The 13,212-nt window shown below is 37.5% G+C and overlaps 1 protein-coding gene across 2 annotated transcripts in view; it reads right to left on the bottom strand.

Annotated features, from left to right (window-relative positions):
* Nucleotides 1-13,212, bottom strand: part of LOC131067560 (uncharacterized) — a 213,518-nt gene that overhangs the window by 187,549 nt on the left and 12,757 nt on the right. For both annotated transcript variants that reach the window (XM_059213045.1, XM_058002637.2), the window contains exons 3-5: nucleotides 8,898-9,120; nucleotides 8,638-8,779; nucleotides 8,361-8,558 (exon numbers count right to left, since the gene is read on the bottom strand). In XM_059213045.1, the coding sequence (XP_059069028.1) occupies nucleotides 8,361-8,558; nucleotides 8,638-8,779; nucleotides 8,898-9,120 (563 nt within the window). The remainder of the gene's footprint in view (nucleotides 1-8,360; nucleotides 8,559-8,637; nucleotides 8,780-8,897; nucleotides 9,121-13,212) is intronic.

Genomic DNA, 13,212 nt, shown 5'->3' with positions numbered 1-13,212 from the left:
ACAATGGAAGAACATGTCCATCCCTATGGCTACCTGTCCACAGCAGACCTCTTTTTCTCCAAAAATTCAGACAGAACTTGATGTCAATTGAGCTGGTGAGAAGGATGTCCTAATAGCACAAGTATAACATTAGTCAGATTATTAAGTTTTTCACTTTGAAGAAATGATTGAAACCATGGAAAAATCAATTCTCAGATTGCCAACATAGAGACTTAATTAAATAGACCTAGTTATGATTCACTATTTTGGTGGGTATCAAAACTTGAGCCAACAGTGTAACATTTAGCGATCAAAAAACAAACTTGAGACAACAGTCTCAATTGATGTGTAGAAAACTATGGCATGCAACAGAATTGTTCTCTCGTCTATGTTGCAGCGTATATCTCATAAAGTGTTATAATTTAAAATGAAATCATGATGTCAACTCAATTTACCATCTGAGAATTATGCATAGTTGATTAAACTTTGTGTGATAGATATGATCTCAGATTCTCAGGCAAGGTGTGATGAATATCCTCAAAAATTATGGATATTCAAATTATCATTATTTGATGTATGATTCAACACTTGCCATTGTTTAGTTGTAAATTATAGTTATCATTGATTAATTGTACTATTGTGTTCTCGACTCTGTATTTACTATTGTGTAAATTATGGTGTGTGTGTGTGTGTGGCCATCCCCCTACCGTACCTAAAATTTGGAAAAAAAATTGCCATCCCAAGAAACCCATCCCCCCATCTCAGAAACTTAGAGAAACACTTATATAAATCTATATTACTATATGCTTACCTTTGCATTTATTTTTGCAAGCTTATGATGATTATAAACTTATGAGGAAAGCCCTTCTTTCTGATTTTCTATCCGTGGGCACTTGCAGATGCCAAATTTCTTTGTTAAACTGATATCTGAGATGCCATCTTATATGTTGTGGCAATTGATTGTTCATATTCTGATGCTTGCTGAGATTTTGATGTTTGATGAGATACTAACAAGCTTAGATGCTTGATGATTTTGACATGCCAGCAGGGTTGAATGAGTTGCCAACAAACTTAGATGTTTGGTGATTTTGATGAGATGCCAGCAGGGTTGAATGAATCACCAACAAACTTAGATGCTTGATGATTTTAATGAGATGCCAAAAAGGTTGGATGGATCATGAGATACCATGGATTTGAAGTTGATGAGATGTCCTTTAAGAGATGTGTACAGGCTGTAATAGGGGATGGATGTTTAGATGTGAGCTGCTTTGAAAATTGTTGAATGGAGACGCCAGCAAGCTTGATTATTCTCTTGAGATGATCTTGATGGGTTCGATAGCTAATGGGCCTACATATGATTCTGCACTTTTTCTTCAGGTTTCTTTAGCTAGCTAGTTTCTATGGAAGAGGATGGTTGTGGGCAATCCACCATTGATCCATACGTAATGTAGTGGATACAGGAAATTTGGATTTGACGTGATTTAGAAGATGCTATGAGAGCTATCATAACAAGGACAATGTGTGAGGGGCATTACCTTCAAGACTCATTGTGATTGCTAACATGCCATTAATGATATGTAAGGGCAATAATTCCTCAAAAGTCCTCATGGGATGATAATCTGACCATTCAGACCTGCAGATGCAGTTTTTTCTTTATTTAGGTATTCAAGGTCAGCATCAGCCTTTCTCCAAGGGACTGGCAGGAGCCATATACCTCACAGGAGTTTGGAGCAGCCATTTCTGTAGCCCAACAAGTTGCAGACTTGGAATTTCTCCAAAAGAATGGTCTTCTTTATAGGAGATGATGCTGAAGCAACCTTCACTTTCTCTGAGGTTGCTGAGGGTGCTGGTTTCCAAGTGTGGTCTTCCTCCAAGTCCACATTAAAGGGATATGCTATGCAAATTTACACTATTTTGATCTGGCATTGTCTGGTTCCATGATTCTAAGCTTGGATTCGATATCCTCAAAGACACCAATTTATGTAGAGGTTACTAATACTGTCATACTAGAATAGGCTGAGGGACACCCATTATATATCTTAGGTTGTACTGTTATAGTAAGTATCTTTGTCTAATAGAAGGCCTTCATCTGAGATATATTATTATATTTACTCTCAGTTTAGGCATTCACTAGATGGCTGCACTCTTCATACTGTAATGTCTTGTCTCTCAAGTTAATGTATGATAGCCTGTTATTGTGAATATGTATATGTTGAATGCTTTGCAGTCAAAGGGAATGAGTATTGGACTTTGTCTCAATAGCTTTGGAAAGGATTAAATGGATCTTGTAAAAAAAGAATTTATGTGTTTCTTGTCCCCATTTGAAATATTTCCTATGGTGTTAATTTTTGAGTCAAATGAAAGTCATTCCTCGCCAAGAAATCATTGTTGGATTCTTGTTTATCATGGTCGTTAATCTCATACTTCCATGCTCTAATCAATGTCTATCCAACACATCAAATGAGATGAAGAGAAGAGTTTAGACATGAAATAAACTGCAACAATGGTTCAAGGCATGAAAATGGCATCCCAGTACACTTAGTGTCCCAAATTAAGTGTTATAAAGTGGACATCCCTGTACATTTGTGTAAACCAGCACAAAGAGCATACCAGAATCAGTGTTGAGTTAAAAATGGGACACCTAGACCCATGGAACACATCAATGTAGAGAGCATCCCTAAAAGTGAAAAACACAAATATTGACTCTCCAATATTTTGGAGTACATCAATACAAAGAACATACCAAAAGTTGAAAATGTCAGAAAAGGAAACTTACACTAGAAAATCTCATTAATACAATAAGGGTCCAAAATTCAGTGAAAAAATCAAAAAAGTGGTCTCCCAATGCATTGAAGCATACCAAACCACTAAGTGTAAACCCATGGAGTGCACTCTTGCAAAGAGTGTCTAAAAATTTTCAAAATCGTAACCCGGGGACGCATACCCGGGCTAAAATCCCCCGTCCCCGTACCGGGGACGTTTCGGGGACTTGGGGACGGCTAGGGGACGTCCCCCCACCGTCCCCAAAATTGCAGAATTTGTGGGAAACGTCGCGGAAACTTGGGGACGGCAGTGACTCTCAAAGGGGATGTCCCCCCGTCCCCTAACCATCCCGGGGACGGCCAGCCGTCCCCCTTTTCCCAGCACATTTAAAAAACAAAAAAAGACTCAAATGCTCAAAAAATCATTTTTTTTAATTTTATTATAGGTCTATAAAATTGGATTCTCACTAATATGATGGGTAAACATGTCTGAATCACTTCCAAAAGCACTTAGAAATAATGAGCAGCAGCCTGGTAATAAATTTTACAAACACTTAGAACACGGTAGTGCGTAAAAAAGTGGTTGTTGGTCTGCAATATTGGACTTTTCACAATTATGAAAGGTAAACAGGTCTGAATCATAGCCAAAAGCACGCAGAAATATGAATAATGGCTTGGTATAGAATTTCACAAACATCCAAAGCTTTGTAGTGCATAAAGAAGTGGTTGTAGGTCATAATAGAAATGGAAGACTATCAAAATATCCTTCAACCACAAAGAAACAATGAACTACATGCAAACAAGTGTTGGCATATTGACAATGTATTTTCAATTATGAATTTCACAAACATCCAAAGCTTTGTAGTGCATAAAGAAGTGGTTGTAGGTCATAATAGAAATGGAAGACTATCAAAATATCCTTCAACCACAAAGAAACAATGAACTACATGCAAACAAGTGTTGGCATATTGACAATGTATTTTCAATTATGAATGCATATTGAGTATTGACAATAAATTTTGCATTATGAATGCATATTGAGTATTGACAATGAATTTTGAACACAAATGTGGTATGTTAAGGTTCTATAATGTACATGTACCTGCTTTATCCATGTTTTCATGTGAATATAATGTATATATACATGCTTTAATAATTTTCATATGAACATTTAAAATTTCACTATATATTTTAAATTTTCCCTATATTTTATATAGCCATCCCCTTTGCCATCCCCCCGCTGTCCCCAAAATTGGCAAAAAAATTTGCCGTCCCGGAAACTCGTCCCTTGCCATCCCCGTCCTGGAAACTCGGGGTAACATAGGAAAAGTGCCCATTTAGTCCTCAAGTACATGCCACTACATATTATGCTATGATTTTCAGCAAAACATAGAACGGTTGATCTCATATTGGATTGAAGTACGCTGCTGTTAAAGGGATGATAGATTTGTTTGAATATTAAGTGATCATTTGGACTTGATGCGCATGACTATGACTGTTTTTGGCAGTTTAAAAAACACCAAAAGGTGTGTGTGTACTGTGTTGATTTTAGGCAATCAGATGATAATCTAGTTACTTAAATTATAATCAGACTGAGAATAAGCAGAAATAACAAATAAAGTACACAACACAAGACACAAGTACCCTGGGGAAAACGTCCCTCTTGGAGGAAAAACCCAGCATCAAAGATTCAGATCAGTTCATTTATTTATAAGCAGATTACATGAATCAGATTACTTATCTGATTGTAGTGCCAATCTAGGGCAGACTAAACCGAGTATATGCAGTTGTGGTATATCTTCAGAGAGAGCAGAATATCGACACCACTTGGAGAAGGAGATCACTGAAGTATAGCTCACCACCTTGCCCAGCAAGCTGTCCAATGGATTCGCTCAATGATCGGATAGATTTGCAGCAATATGAAAACTTAGATCTCTTCTTTCCTTGAAGTTCGCTGACTGAATTTTGCATAAGGCTAACGACACTTGATGAAGATGATGCGATGTGTTTGAAGTGTAAAATGAATCTTGTTTATATACAAGATTCATGTTCAAGTTTTCCAAGTCGGCTTTAACCAAATTGCCGCTATTTTAACATATTTTAGTTTTCCCCTTTTGGCGCCCAATTTGGGGCCTACATAACTTGCAAGTTATAACACGTTTCATTTTGGGCCCAGCCCTATTAGACATGTAGATGCATAACCTTATTACAATATGATAATATTTTAATTGCCATAAGGCAACACATTAAAATATGATCCGAACTAGCTATTCATTTCAACACTCCCTCTTAGCTAGAGAGGATTCTATGAATAATCAAGTCACATAGTGGCAACCATCATGGCTACTCCCATCGATGAAACAAAAGATACGTTCACCATAGCTACTCCCAGAGGGTGAATGAACTCATCATGGAATTTCTTCCATGATACCCACCATACCTACTTGTAGAGGGTGGGACCACCATGCCTACTCGCAGAGGGTGGAATTTCAATGATGCCCACCATACCCACTCACAGAGGGTGGGTCCACCATGCCTACTCGCAGAGCGTGGAACGAAAAACTTCTTCCAGAGAAGAATGCATTACCCAAAAGATGAGGCTTCCTCCGAAGCTGAAAGAAACTAGCTCCCTTTGAGCTTGACAAGCTCCCTCTGAAGCTAAAGATGTCAAGCTCCCTCTAGCATTTCCTCCTTTTAGAAGAGGAAGCCTTCATTTGACCTTTGTTCCTCCTGAGATGTCCCTATGCCAACTTCTGCAGAAGAAGCAAGAGGAGTGGACCTGAATTTGCAATCCCGAGCAAAATGACAATACTTGTCACACTTAAAGCACTGGATGTGCGATAAGTCCTTCTTCCTTTTTGATTTAGGGGCAGGATCTGAATCTCTGTCTCTATCCCACTTCCTTCCTTTGCCTTTAACCATATGCGAAGCAAGGACTTGATTGTCTACATCATAATGATCACGCTCAATTCCTCTTGCTATCAATCGTGACTCTTCTTGTATGCAATCTGCTCTCAACCAATCGAACTTGGGAAGTTCTGATCTTGCACTAATTCCTTGAATGTAAGACTCCCAAGATGCCGGAAGACCATTGAGAGCAAGCATAATCAAGTCACTGTCATCAACAAACTTCCCAATGGATGAGAGCTGATCTCTCAAATCAGAAATCCTCATGAAGTATGCTATGACGGATTCACCTTTCATCATCTTGATGTGATGAAGCTGTTGCTTCAAAGCTAGGGCACGGTTGGTGTTGTTGATTTCGTACATCTCTTCCAATGTCTTGAACATTTCGCTGGCAGTCTTCAGCTTAGAGATGGTAGGTACAATATGATCCTTCACGGAGTCAACCAGCATTCTCTGAGCTTGAAAATCTTTCTTCCTCCATGAAGTCTTTTCCTCTTCTGCCTCAGGTTCAATGGGTGATCTCTCCACAAAGTCTGCAAGATCACTTCCATTTAATGCAAGCATGATTCGGAATCTCCATGACATGAAATTGGATGCACCATCCAATCTATCTTCAACCCTGAGACAGTTCAACATTTCGAATGAAGTGATAAGAGCAAATGAAAGAGGAGGGATGACTACAATCAATCTGATTACCCCTAATTCGAACTTGGCTCTGATACCATGTTGATTTTAGGCAATCAGATGATAATCTAGTTACTTAAATTATAATCAGACTGAGAATAAGCAAAAATAACAAATAAAGTACACAAGACAAGACACAAGTACCCTGGGAAAACCTCCCTCTTGGAGGAAAAACCCAACATCAAAGATTCAGATCGGTTCATTTATTTATAAGCAGATTACATGAATCAGATTACTTATCTGATTGTAGTGCCAATGTCGGGCAGACTAAACCAAGTATATGCATCTGTGGTATATCTTCAGAGAGAGCAGAATATCGACACCACTTGGAGAAGGAGATCATTGAAGTATAGGTCACCACCTTGCCCAGCAAGCTGTCCAATGGATTCACTCAATGATCGGATAGACTTGCAGCAGTATGAAGACTTAGATCTCTTCTTTCCTTGGAGTTCGCTGACTGAATTTTGCATAAGGCTAACAACGCTTGATGAAGATGATGCGATGTGTTTAAAGTGTAAAATGAATCTTGTTTATATACAAGATTCATGTTCAAGTTTTCCAAGTCGACTTTAACCAAATTGCCGCTATTTTAACATATTTTAGTTTTCCCCTTTTGGCGCCCAATTTGGGGCCTACATAACTTGCAAGTTATAACACATTTCATTTTGGGCCCAGCCCTATTAGACATGTAGATGCATAACCTTATTACAATATGAATATTTTAATTGCCATAAGGCAACACATTAAATTATTTTGGAGTACATTAATACAAAGAACATACCAAAAGTTGAAAATGTCAGAAAAGGAAACTTACGCTAGAAAATCTCATTAATACAATAAGGGTCCAAAATTCAGTGAAAAAATCAAAAAAGTGGTCTCTCAATGCATTGAAGCATACCAAACCATAAGTGTAAACCCATGGAGTGCACTCTTGCAAAGAGTGTCTAAAAATTTTCAAAATGAAAAGTGCCCATTTAGTCCTCAAGTACATGCCACTGCATATTATGCTATGATTTTCAACAAAACATAGAACGGTTGATCTCATATTGGATTGAAGTACACTGCTGTTAAAGGGATGATAGATTTGTTTGAATATTAAGAAGTGATCATTTGGACTTGATGCGCATGACTATGACTGTTTTTGGCAGTTTAAAAAACACCAAAAGGTGTGTGTGTACTGAACAAGAAAACTCAGCTATTTTTTATTACACTTTTACAGAGGAATTTGACTCCACAGTTTGCAAGGATGCCATTAAAAGGGTTATTTTCCATCAGTTTATTGCAGGTTTAGCATCAGTACATCATCCTTTAGCCTCCATTTCCAAGTTGGCATAACTACATACAAAGATTTCAGCTACCTTCTTCCAGTGCCTAGGATTTAAGACAGTTTCCTACACCTTGGTGATCTGAATTTCATGATAAAATTGTAGCCATACCCTAGGACTTCCTACACGTCAAGTTGTGGATCTGTCTTAAATAGTTTGAAAACAAAATCAGTTTTAAATTCTTCACTAAAAATTGTGATCACGTTTTTATCAAGAAGCCATGCTAAGGGGCAGATTCCCAAGGTCATCATTAAAAAAGACTAATTTTTGGAGATGAAAAGTCATAATTCAGTTCTGTATGGATATTTGTTGTTAAAATATATTTTGTCAAGGCCCCCCTGATGTAGACTATTATACCATCCATGGATAGCACAATAGCAAACAGATTGCTATTTTTGTTTCTTAAATTAAAAACCGATGACACTAAGCAAAACAACATAGTGATCTTTCTAACTTTCAAAAAAACAACAGTGTGATTGTGTATGATTGCCAATGTTTTGGGAAATATATTCGAGTGGTTAAATATGTAACCAAAATTCTCAATATTTTCTGTTTTTTGACCATACTGCTTATAAATTTAGTGAAATATTCATTACATGTTGTAGAAAGATCCTCAAATTTCTGCAAATCATTATATAGCTATCCATAGCTACTCAATATATTGGGAGAACACATTAAGACAATAAAATAAACAAATGTGAACCTCCCAATTGTCTGATTTGGATGCTCCAACAGGACGACGAAGCAGATAATGTCCATCAACAGAATTCCCATCTCTTGGCGCATCTGTAAACATGTACAGATATCCTTGATGATGCTCCAATAAGCAATGTACATTGGGGTCACATTCCCATACTTTATGCAACCCAGCTCCAAGGTTCATTGTATCTAGTATATAAACCTATTGCCACACATGCACAGAGATTATTTGGCACTGAAATAAATAAATGCCAAAAATTGAGAAAATGAGATAAACTTGCCTGCAATGATTTGCTTGAGGAACAAGTGACAGTGATGAACTGATAGTCTTTGGTGCCTCTAATAGTTAGATATGCAGTATCATCAAATTCCTCCATTAACAAGGTATCAGGTGCACTCGATTCCAAAACCCTACAAAAGGCCCTGGTAATAAAAGCAAAAAATATTAAAAAAGGTTGAGAACCATATTAGAAAAAAGAACAAATACCAATTCAAGCATGAAATTAAACTTTGATTGCAGTGAAACAAGAACATGACATACCGAGATGGTCTGTTTGAATTATTTAATACAGTGTAGAATAAAGCAAGTCCATTCTTTGACCATGCCAATGTATCAATACGATCAACTTTTGGTTTGTGGTGTAGAGATCCAGTGTTCAAATCCTTAACACATAAAGTGAAAAAGCCCTTGTCCATTACATAGATGGAATATGCAATAAAGCGATGATCTGGAGATATTTCACACATATCTTCATATGCAAAACCTGTGAATATTGAATGACATGGTTGTTGAATGCCCATAGCAAAAATCCAAGCAATCATGACTCAACTTCAGTCCAAAACAACACTGAGCATATTCTACCAAGCTTCTCTTCTGGTGAAAAAACTACACATCAAAATAAATCTGTGTTTAATTGGATAAAAGTTGCTCTTTGGATAGTTTGAGCACTAAAATAATTACAATTCTCTTCTCCCATTAGTTCAACATCACTTGATAGAAGCTAATGATAAATATTATTATACAAGGGCAAAGCAACATATAATCAATCTCCAGTATTAATAACAAACTTCTAAGATAATATAATACAGTAAAAACAAATTAATTTAACATCTATTTCACCAGAAGTGTAATATTTTCAGGAAGTTCTTGCAAGTAATTTTTCAGGAGTGAAAGAGTCTATAGACAATCAGTACAATGTTCAAAAACATAAACAAATTGTATCATGATGAAAAAATGCCAGCTAGTTGTTGGGGGATACCAAGTGAGGACCATAGTGATTTTAATCAATTCCTAAATACAAAGATTATCATCCTAGATATCCATATTGGTTGTCTAGAACTTCAATGTCTAGATAGGCATCCATCTTGGTCTCACTTAGTAACACTTGAAGCACAATGGCAGATGTGACTTTGTATGATAGCTCTCCTATCTTGATGGGAAGATGTCGGAGTCATTTGCCAACAAAGGGTCGATGTAGGAGCTACCAAGTTTTCTCACTTTGACTTTGTAAATTTTCTCTCGCATGCAACTCCCCAACCATAGCCTATTGGACTTGTTCCCTAGCCTCTACCAAACTTTCCTTTTTAATCAATGTATATGCCTAGCAGTTTATTTTGAGATGAGCCCTTGATCTTATCATTTTAATCTAGCTTGCCGGTTCGGGTTCGGGTTTGAAGAACTGGTACGCCGGTACGGCAAAATTTTGAAAAGGGGTTTGGGTTCATTTGGGTTCGTTAGTACAAAAACATGATATATATATATATATATATATATATATATATATATGTGCAGCCTATAAGCATGAATTAAGATTAGCATGTCACATAGCATCATATAAACAACAAAACAAACATAAACTTGTAATCATACCATCATGATCATACCGTAATAGCATCATAAACATCAAGTTTAATATCAAAATGACAAAATATTCAAGTATCATTGTTTCAACTTTCAACAATATAAAGTTTAATCATCAAATGGATCAGCTAATTCATCCTCCTCCTCCTCCTCCTCATCCTCCCCATCATTGACATTGACATTAGATGAGCCAACGCCACTTGCACTTGCACTTGCACTATAAGTTTGCTCGCCCTCCAAGTCATCAAGTGTCAATGCAAGAAACTGAGAAGCTGGAGCATCCAAATCAGTATGCTTTGGCTCTATATCCCACATCTCCATTTCCCCTTGTGTGTAGTCACATTGTTTGTGTGAAAGAAGACATAGGTTGGAATGCACATATACTAAATTCTCCGCTCTTTTTGATAGCAACCTATTGCACTTTACTGAGTGGATGAAAGAGTATATGCTCCAATTTCTTTCTCAAGCAGATTAACTAGCAACCTATGAAGACAAAGTAAACAATTAAAATTATACATTAATAAACTTAAAATTAAAAATTACTAGCAACCTATGAAGACAAAGTAAACTATAAATAAACTTGTGATAAATTTTAATTAATTAAACTTACTTGTGATAAAACTTTTACAGTGAGGGGTTGTAGGTGTTGGAAGCATGCCCCATGGAAGTACCACCAGCTATGAGCATCCTTCTTGGATCTATGACGAAGTGCCTCAACACTTAGACCATTCCCATTTGCGAATTCTATGAACACATTTGTAACAATATCTCACAAATCATCATCAGGATATAGTCTAAGAAATGCTGCCTTGTACCCATCAGATACTTCTAGATCTCTCCATGGTGGAATCCTTCATGGTTTATCAAAAAACTGATTGCTATAGTACTTTGGTGTCAAGGCATAGGCAAGAAGATGCAAAGGAGTGGTCATCTTATTCCACCTTTCTACAATAATTGCTTTCACTTCTTTGAAGAATTTCTCCTCGGGGTCATTCTCTTTTGCATTTATAGTGAACTTTATTTTTTCAAGCATTGAGTCAATGCCATTATAAATCTCACCAATGCAAGGCCTATCCATGTTGGTATAGCAAATCATACTCATAATGGGCTCGGTGATACTTAGGAGATATGTAACAAGATCCCACCATTTCTCATTCAATATTCTCTCCCTAATTTTTTCTGCCCTCTCACTACTACTTTGCTTCCATACAGTCCAATTGTTGTTGATCACCATATTGCATAGTGCCACTCTAACTTTCACAAGTCGTCTTAAGACGATTGTGTTTGATGCAAAACGGGTCTTAGCAACCTATAACACAAATTAATGCCAAAATGATTAAAAAATAAAGCCAAACTTTAAAGAAGAATACACAATATAGCTTACACAATGATATTCTGAACATTGAAATTTAAAAAATCAGAAAATGTAAAATTAAATTACTATTTCACTTACCTTCAATAGCTCCAAATTCGAAAAGGATCTAAAAATCCCTTGAGACATGTGGTGGTTTGTGATGAACATCTGGATGTCCTCGGCCTTTACATACACATCTCTGATCCATTTTATTTTAGTCCCAATCCTTTGTAGCATAAGATTGAGTGAATGGACCGCACAAGGTGTCCAAAAGATATGATCATAGCATTCCTCAACCAACAAACTAGTAGCTCTACAATTTCTTGCATCATCCGTTATGACTTGGACAACATTGCGGGGTCCCATTGACTCAATGGCGGAGATGAGAATTTCTGCAATAAACTGGCCATCTTTTACTTGGCACTCACAATCCACAACTTTCAAAAACATTGCCCCATTAGGGGACACCGCTATGACATTGATCAAGGGACGATTTTTAGCATCTTTCCACCCATCTGAAACAATTGTTACACTTGTCTCAACGCATGAATCCCTTATGGGTTTCAATGCATCTTCAACCCTCTTCACCTCTTCGTCCAATAGTGTTCCACGCATAGTTTTAAGACTCGTGGACTCGCCACGGACTCGTGAGTCCATGGGAGCCACGAGTCGACTCGCCAAGGACTCGCAAGGCGAGTCCTAGCGAGTCCATCTGAAAGACTCATGAGTCTTTTGCAAGGACTCGCGCAAGTCTTTTGCACGGACTCGCGAGTCTTTCAGATGGACTCGCGCGACCCAAAAAAAACGTCATGCAAGCTTTAAAAGTGAGTTTTTTTAATTTTTTTGCCTTCATTTGGCATAACTGAGGGAGTGAAATATCTCTTGAAGGGTTGTTTTTCACAGTGTTCCACGGGGACACGTCCCCCTCCCTTTTTGGTCGTGCTGCCCCTTGACCCCAACTTGGGGGCGCTACCCCCAAACCCTCGTCGAAAAATATAGGGGGAAACTGCGTTGATGGAAGTAGGCCCTTGGAAACCCCCATCGTCGTCCCCCCGCTGTCCCCAAACTTAGGCCCTTGGTCCCCCCGTCCCAGAAACCTGTCCCCCCATCCCCAACGCCGGTGGAACACTAGACTTTTTCATTAGTTTGTAGTCTTCTCTTTAGTTTGTTCATTGTTGTTTTTCACATTTGGAGTTGGACATATCACTAAATGTAATTTTGTAAACATTTATAAACTTATGCTGCTATTATACATTTTAGAATTTAGAGTTGAAACTATGAGTATGAATGATGAAATTTCAAATATTGCGCATTTGTAGATCATATGACATGTGTAATGTTTCAATTATGGCTCTTATGTTCTCTAAATGCATTAATTTCTTTATGTTTTTTTGTAAAACTACGGTTTTTTTTTTTGTCGAGTCCTTGCCTAGTCTTTCGCGAGTCTTTCACGAGTCCGAGTCCGAGTCCAAATTTATGGTTTGCCGAGTCCGTGGCGAGTCCGAGTTTTAAAACTTTGGTTCCACGTACCTTCTCATAACTTGGGCCCTTATACCCTCTTGGAGCTTCATTAACACTTTTTATCATTTGCTTCCAATATGGGGAGCGAACAACATTGAAAGCCAACCCATTTGCACAAAT

This window comes from Cryptomeria japonica, chromosome 10 (assembly GCF_030272615.1).
Source record: "Cryptomeria japonica chromosome 10, Sugi_1.0, whole genome shotgun sequence".
NCBI classification, from domain to species: Eukaryota; Viridiplantae; Streptophyta; class Pinopsida; order Cupressales; family Cupressaceae; genus Cryptomeria; species Cryptomeria japonica.
This window is presented reverse-complemented; position numbering and strand designations above follow the sequence as displayed.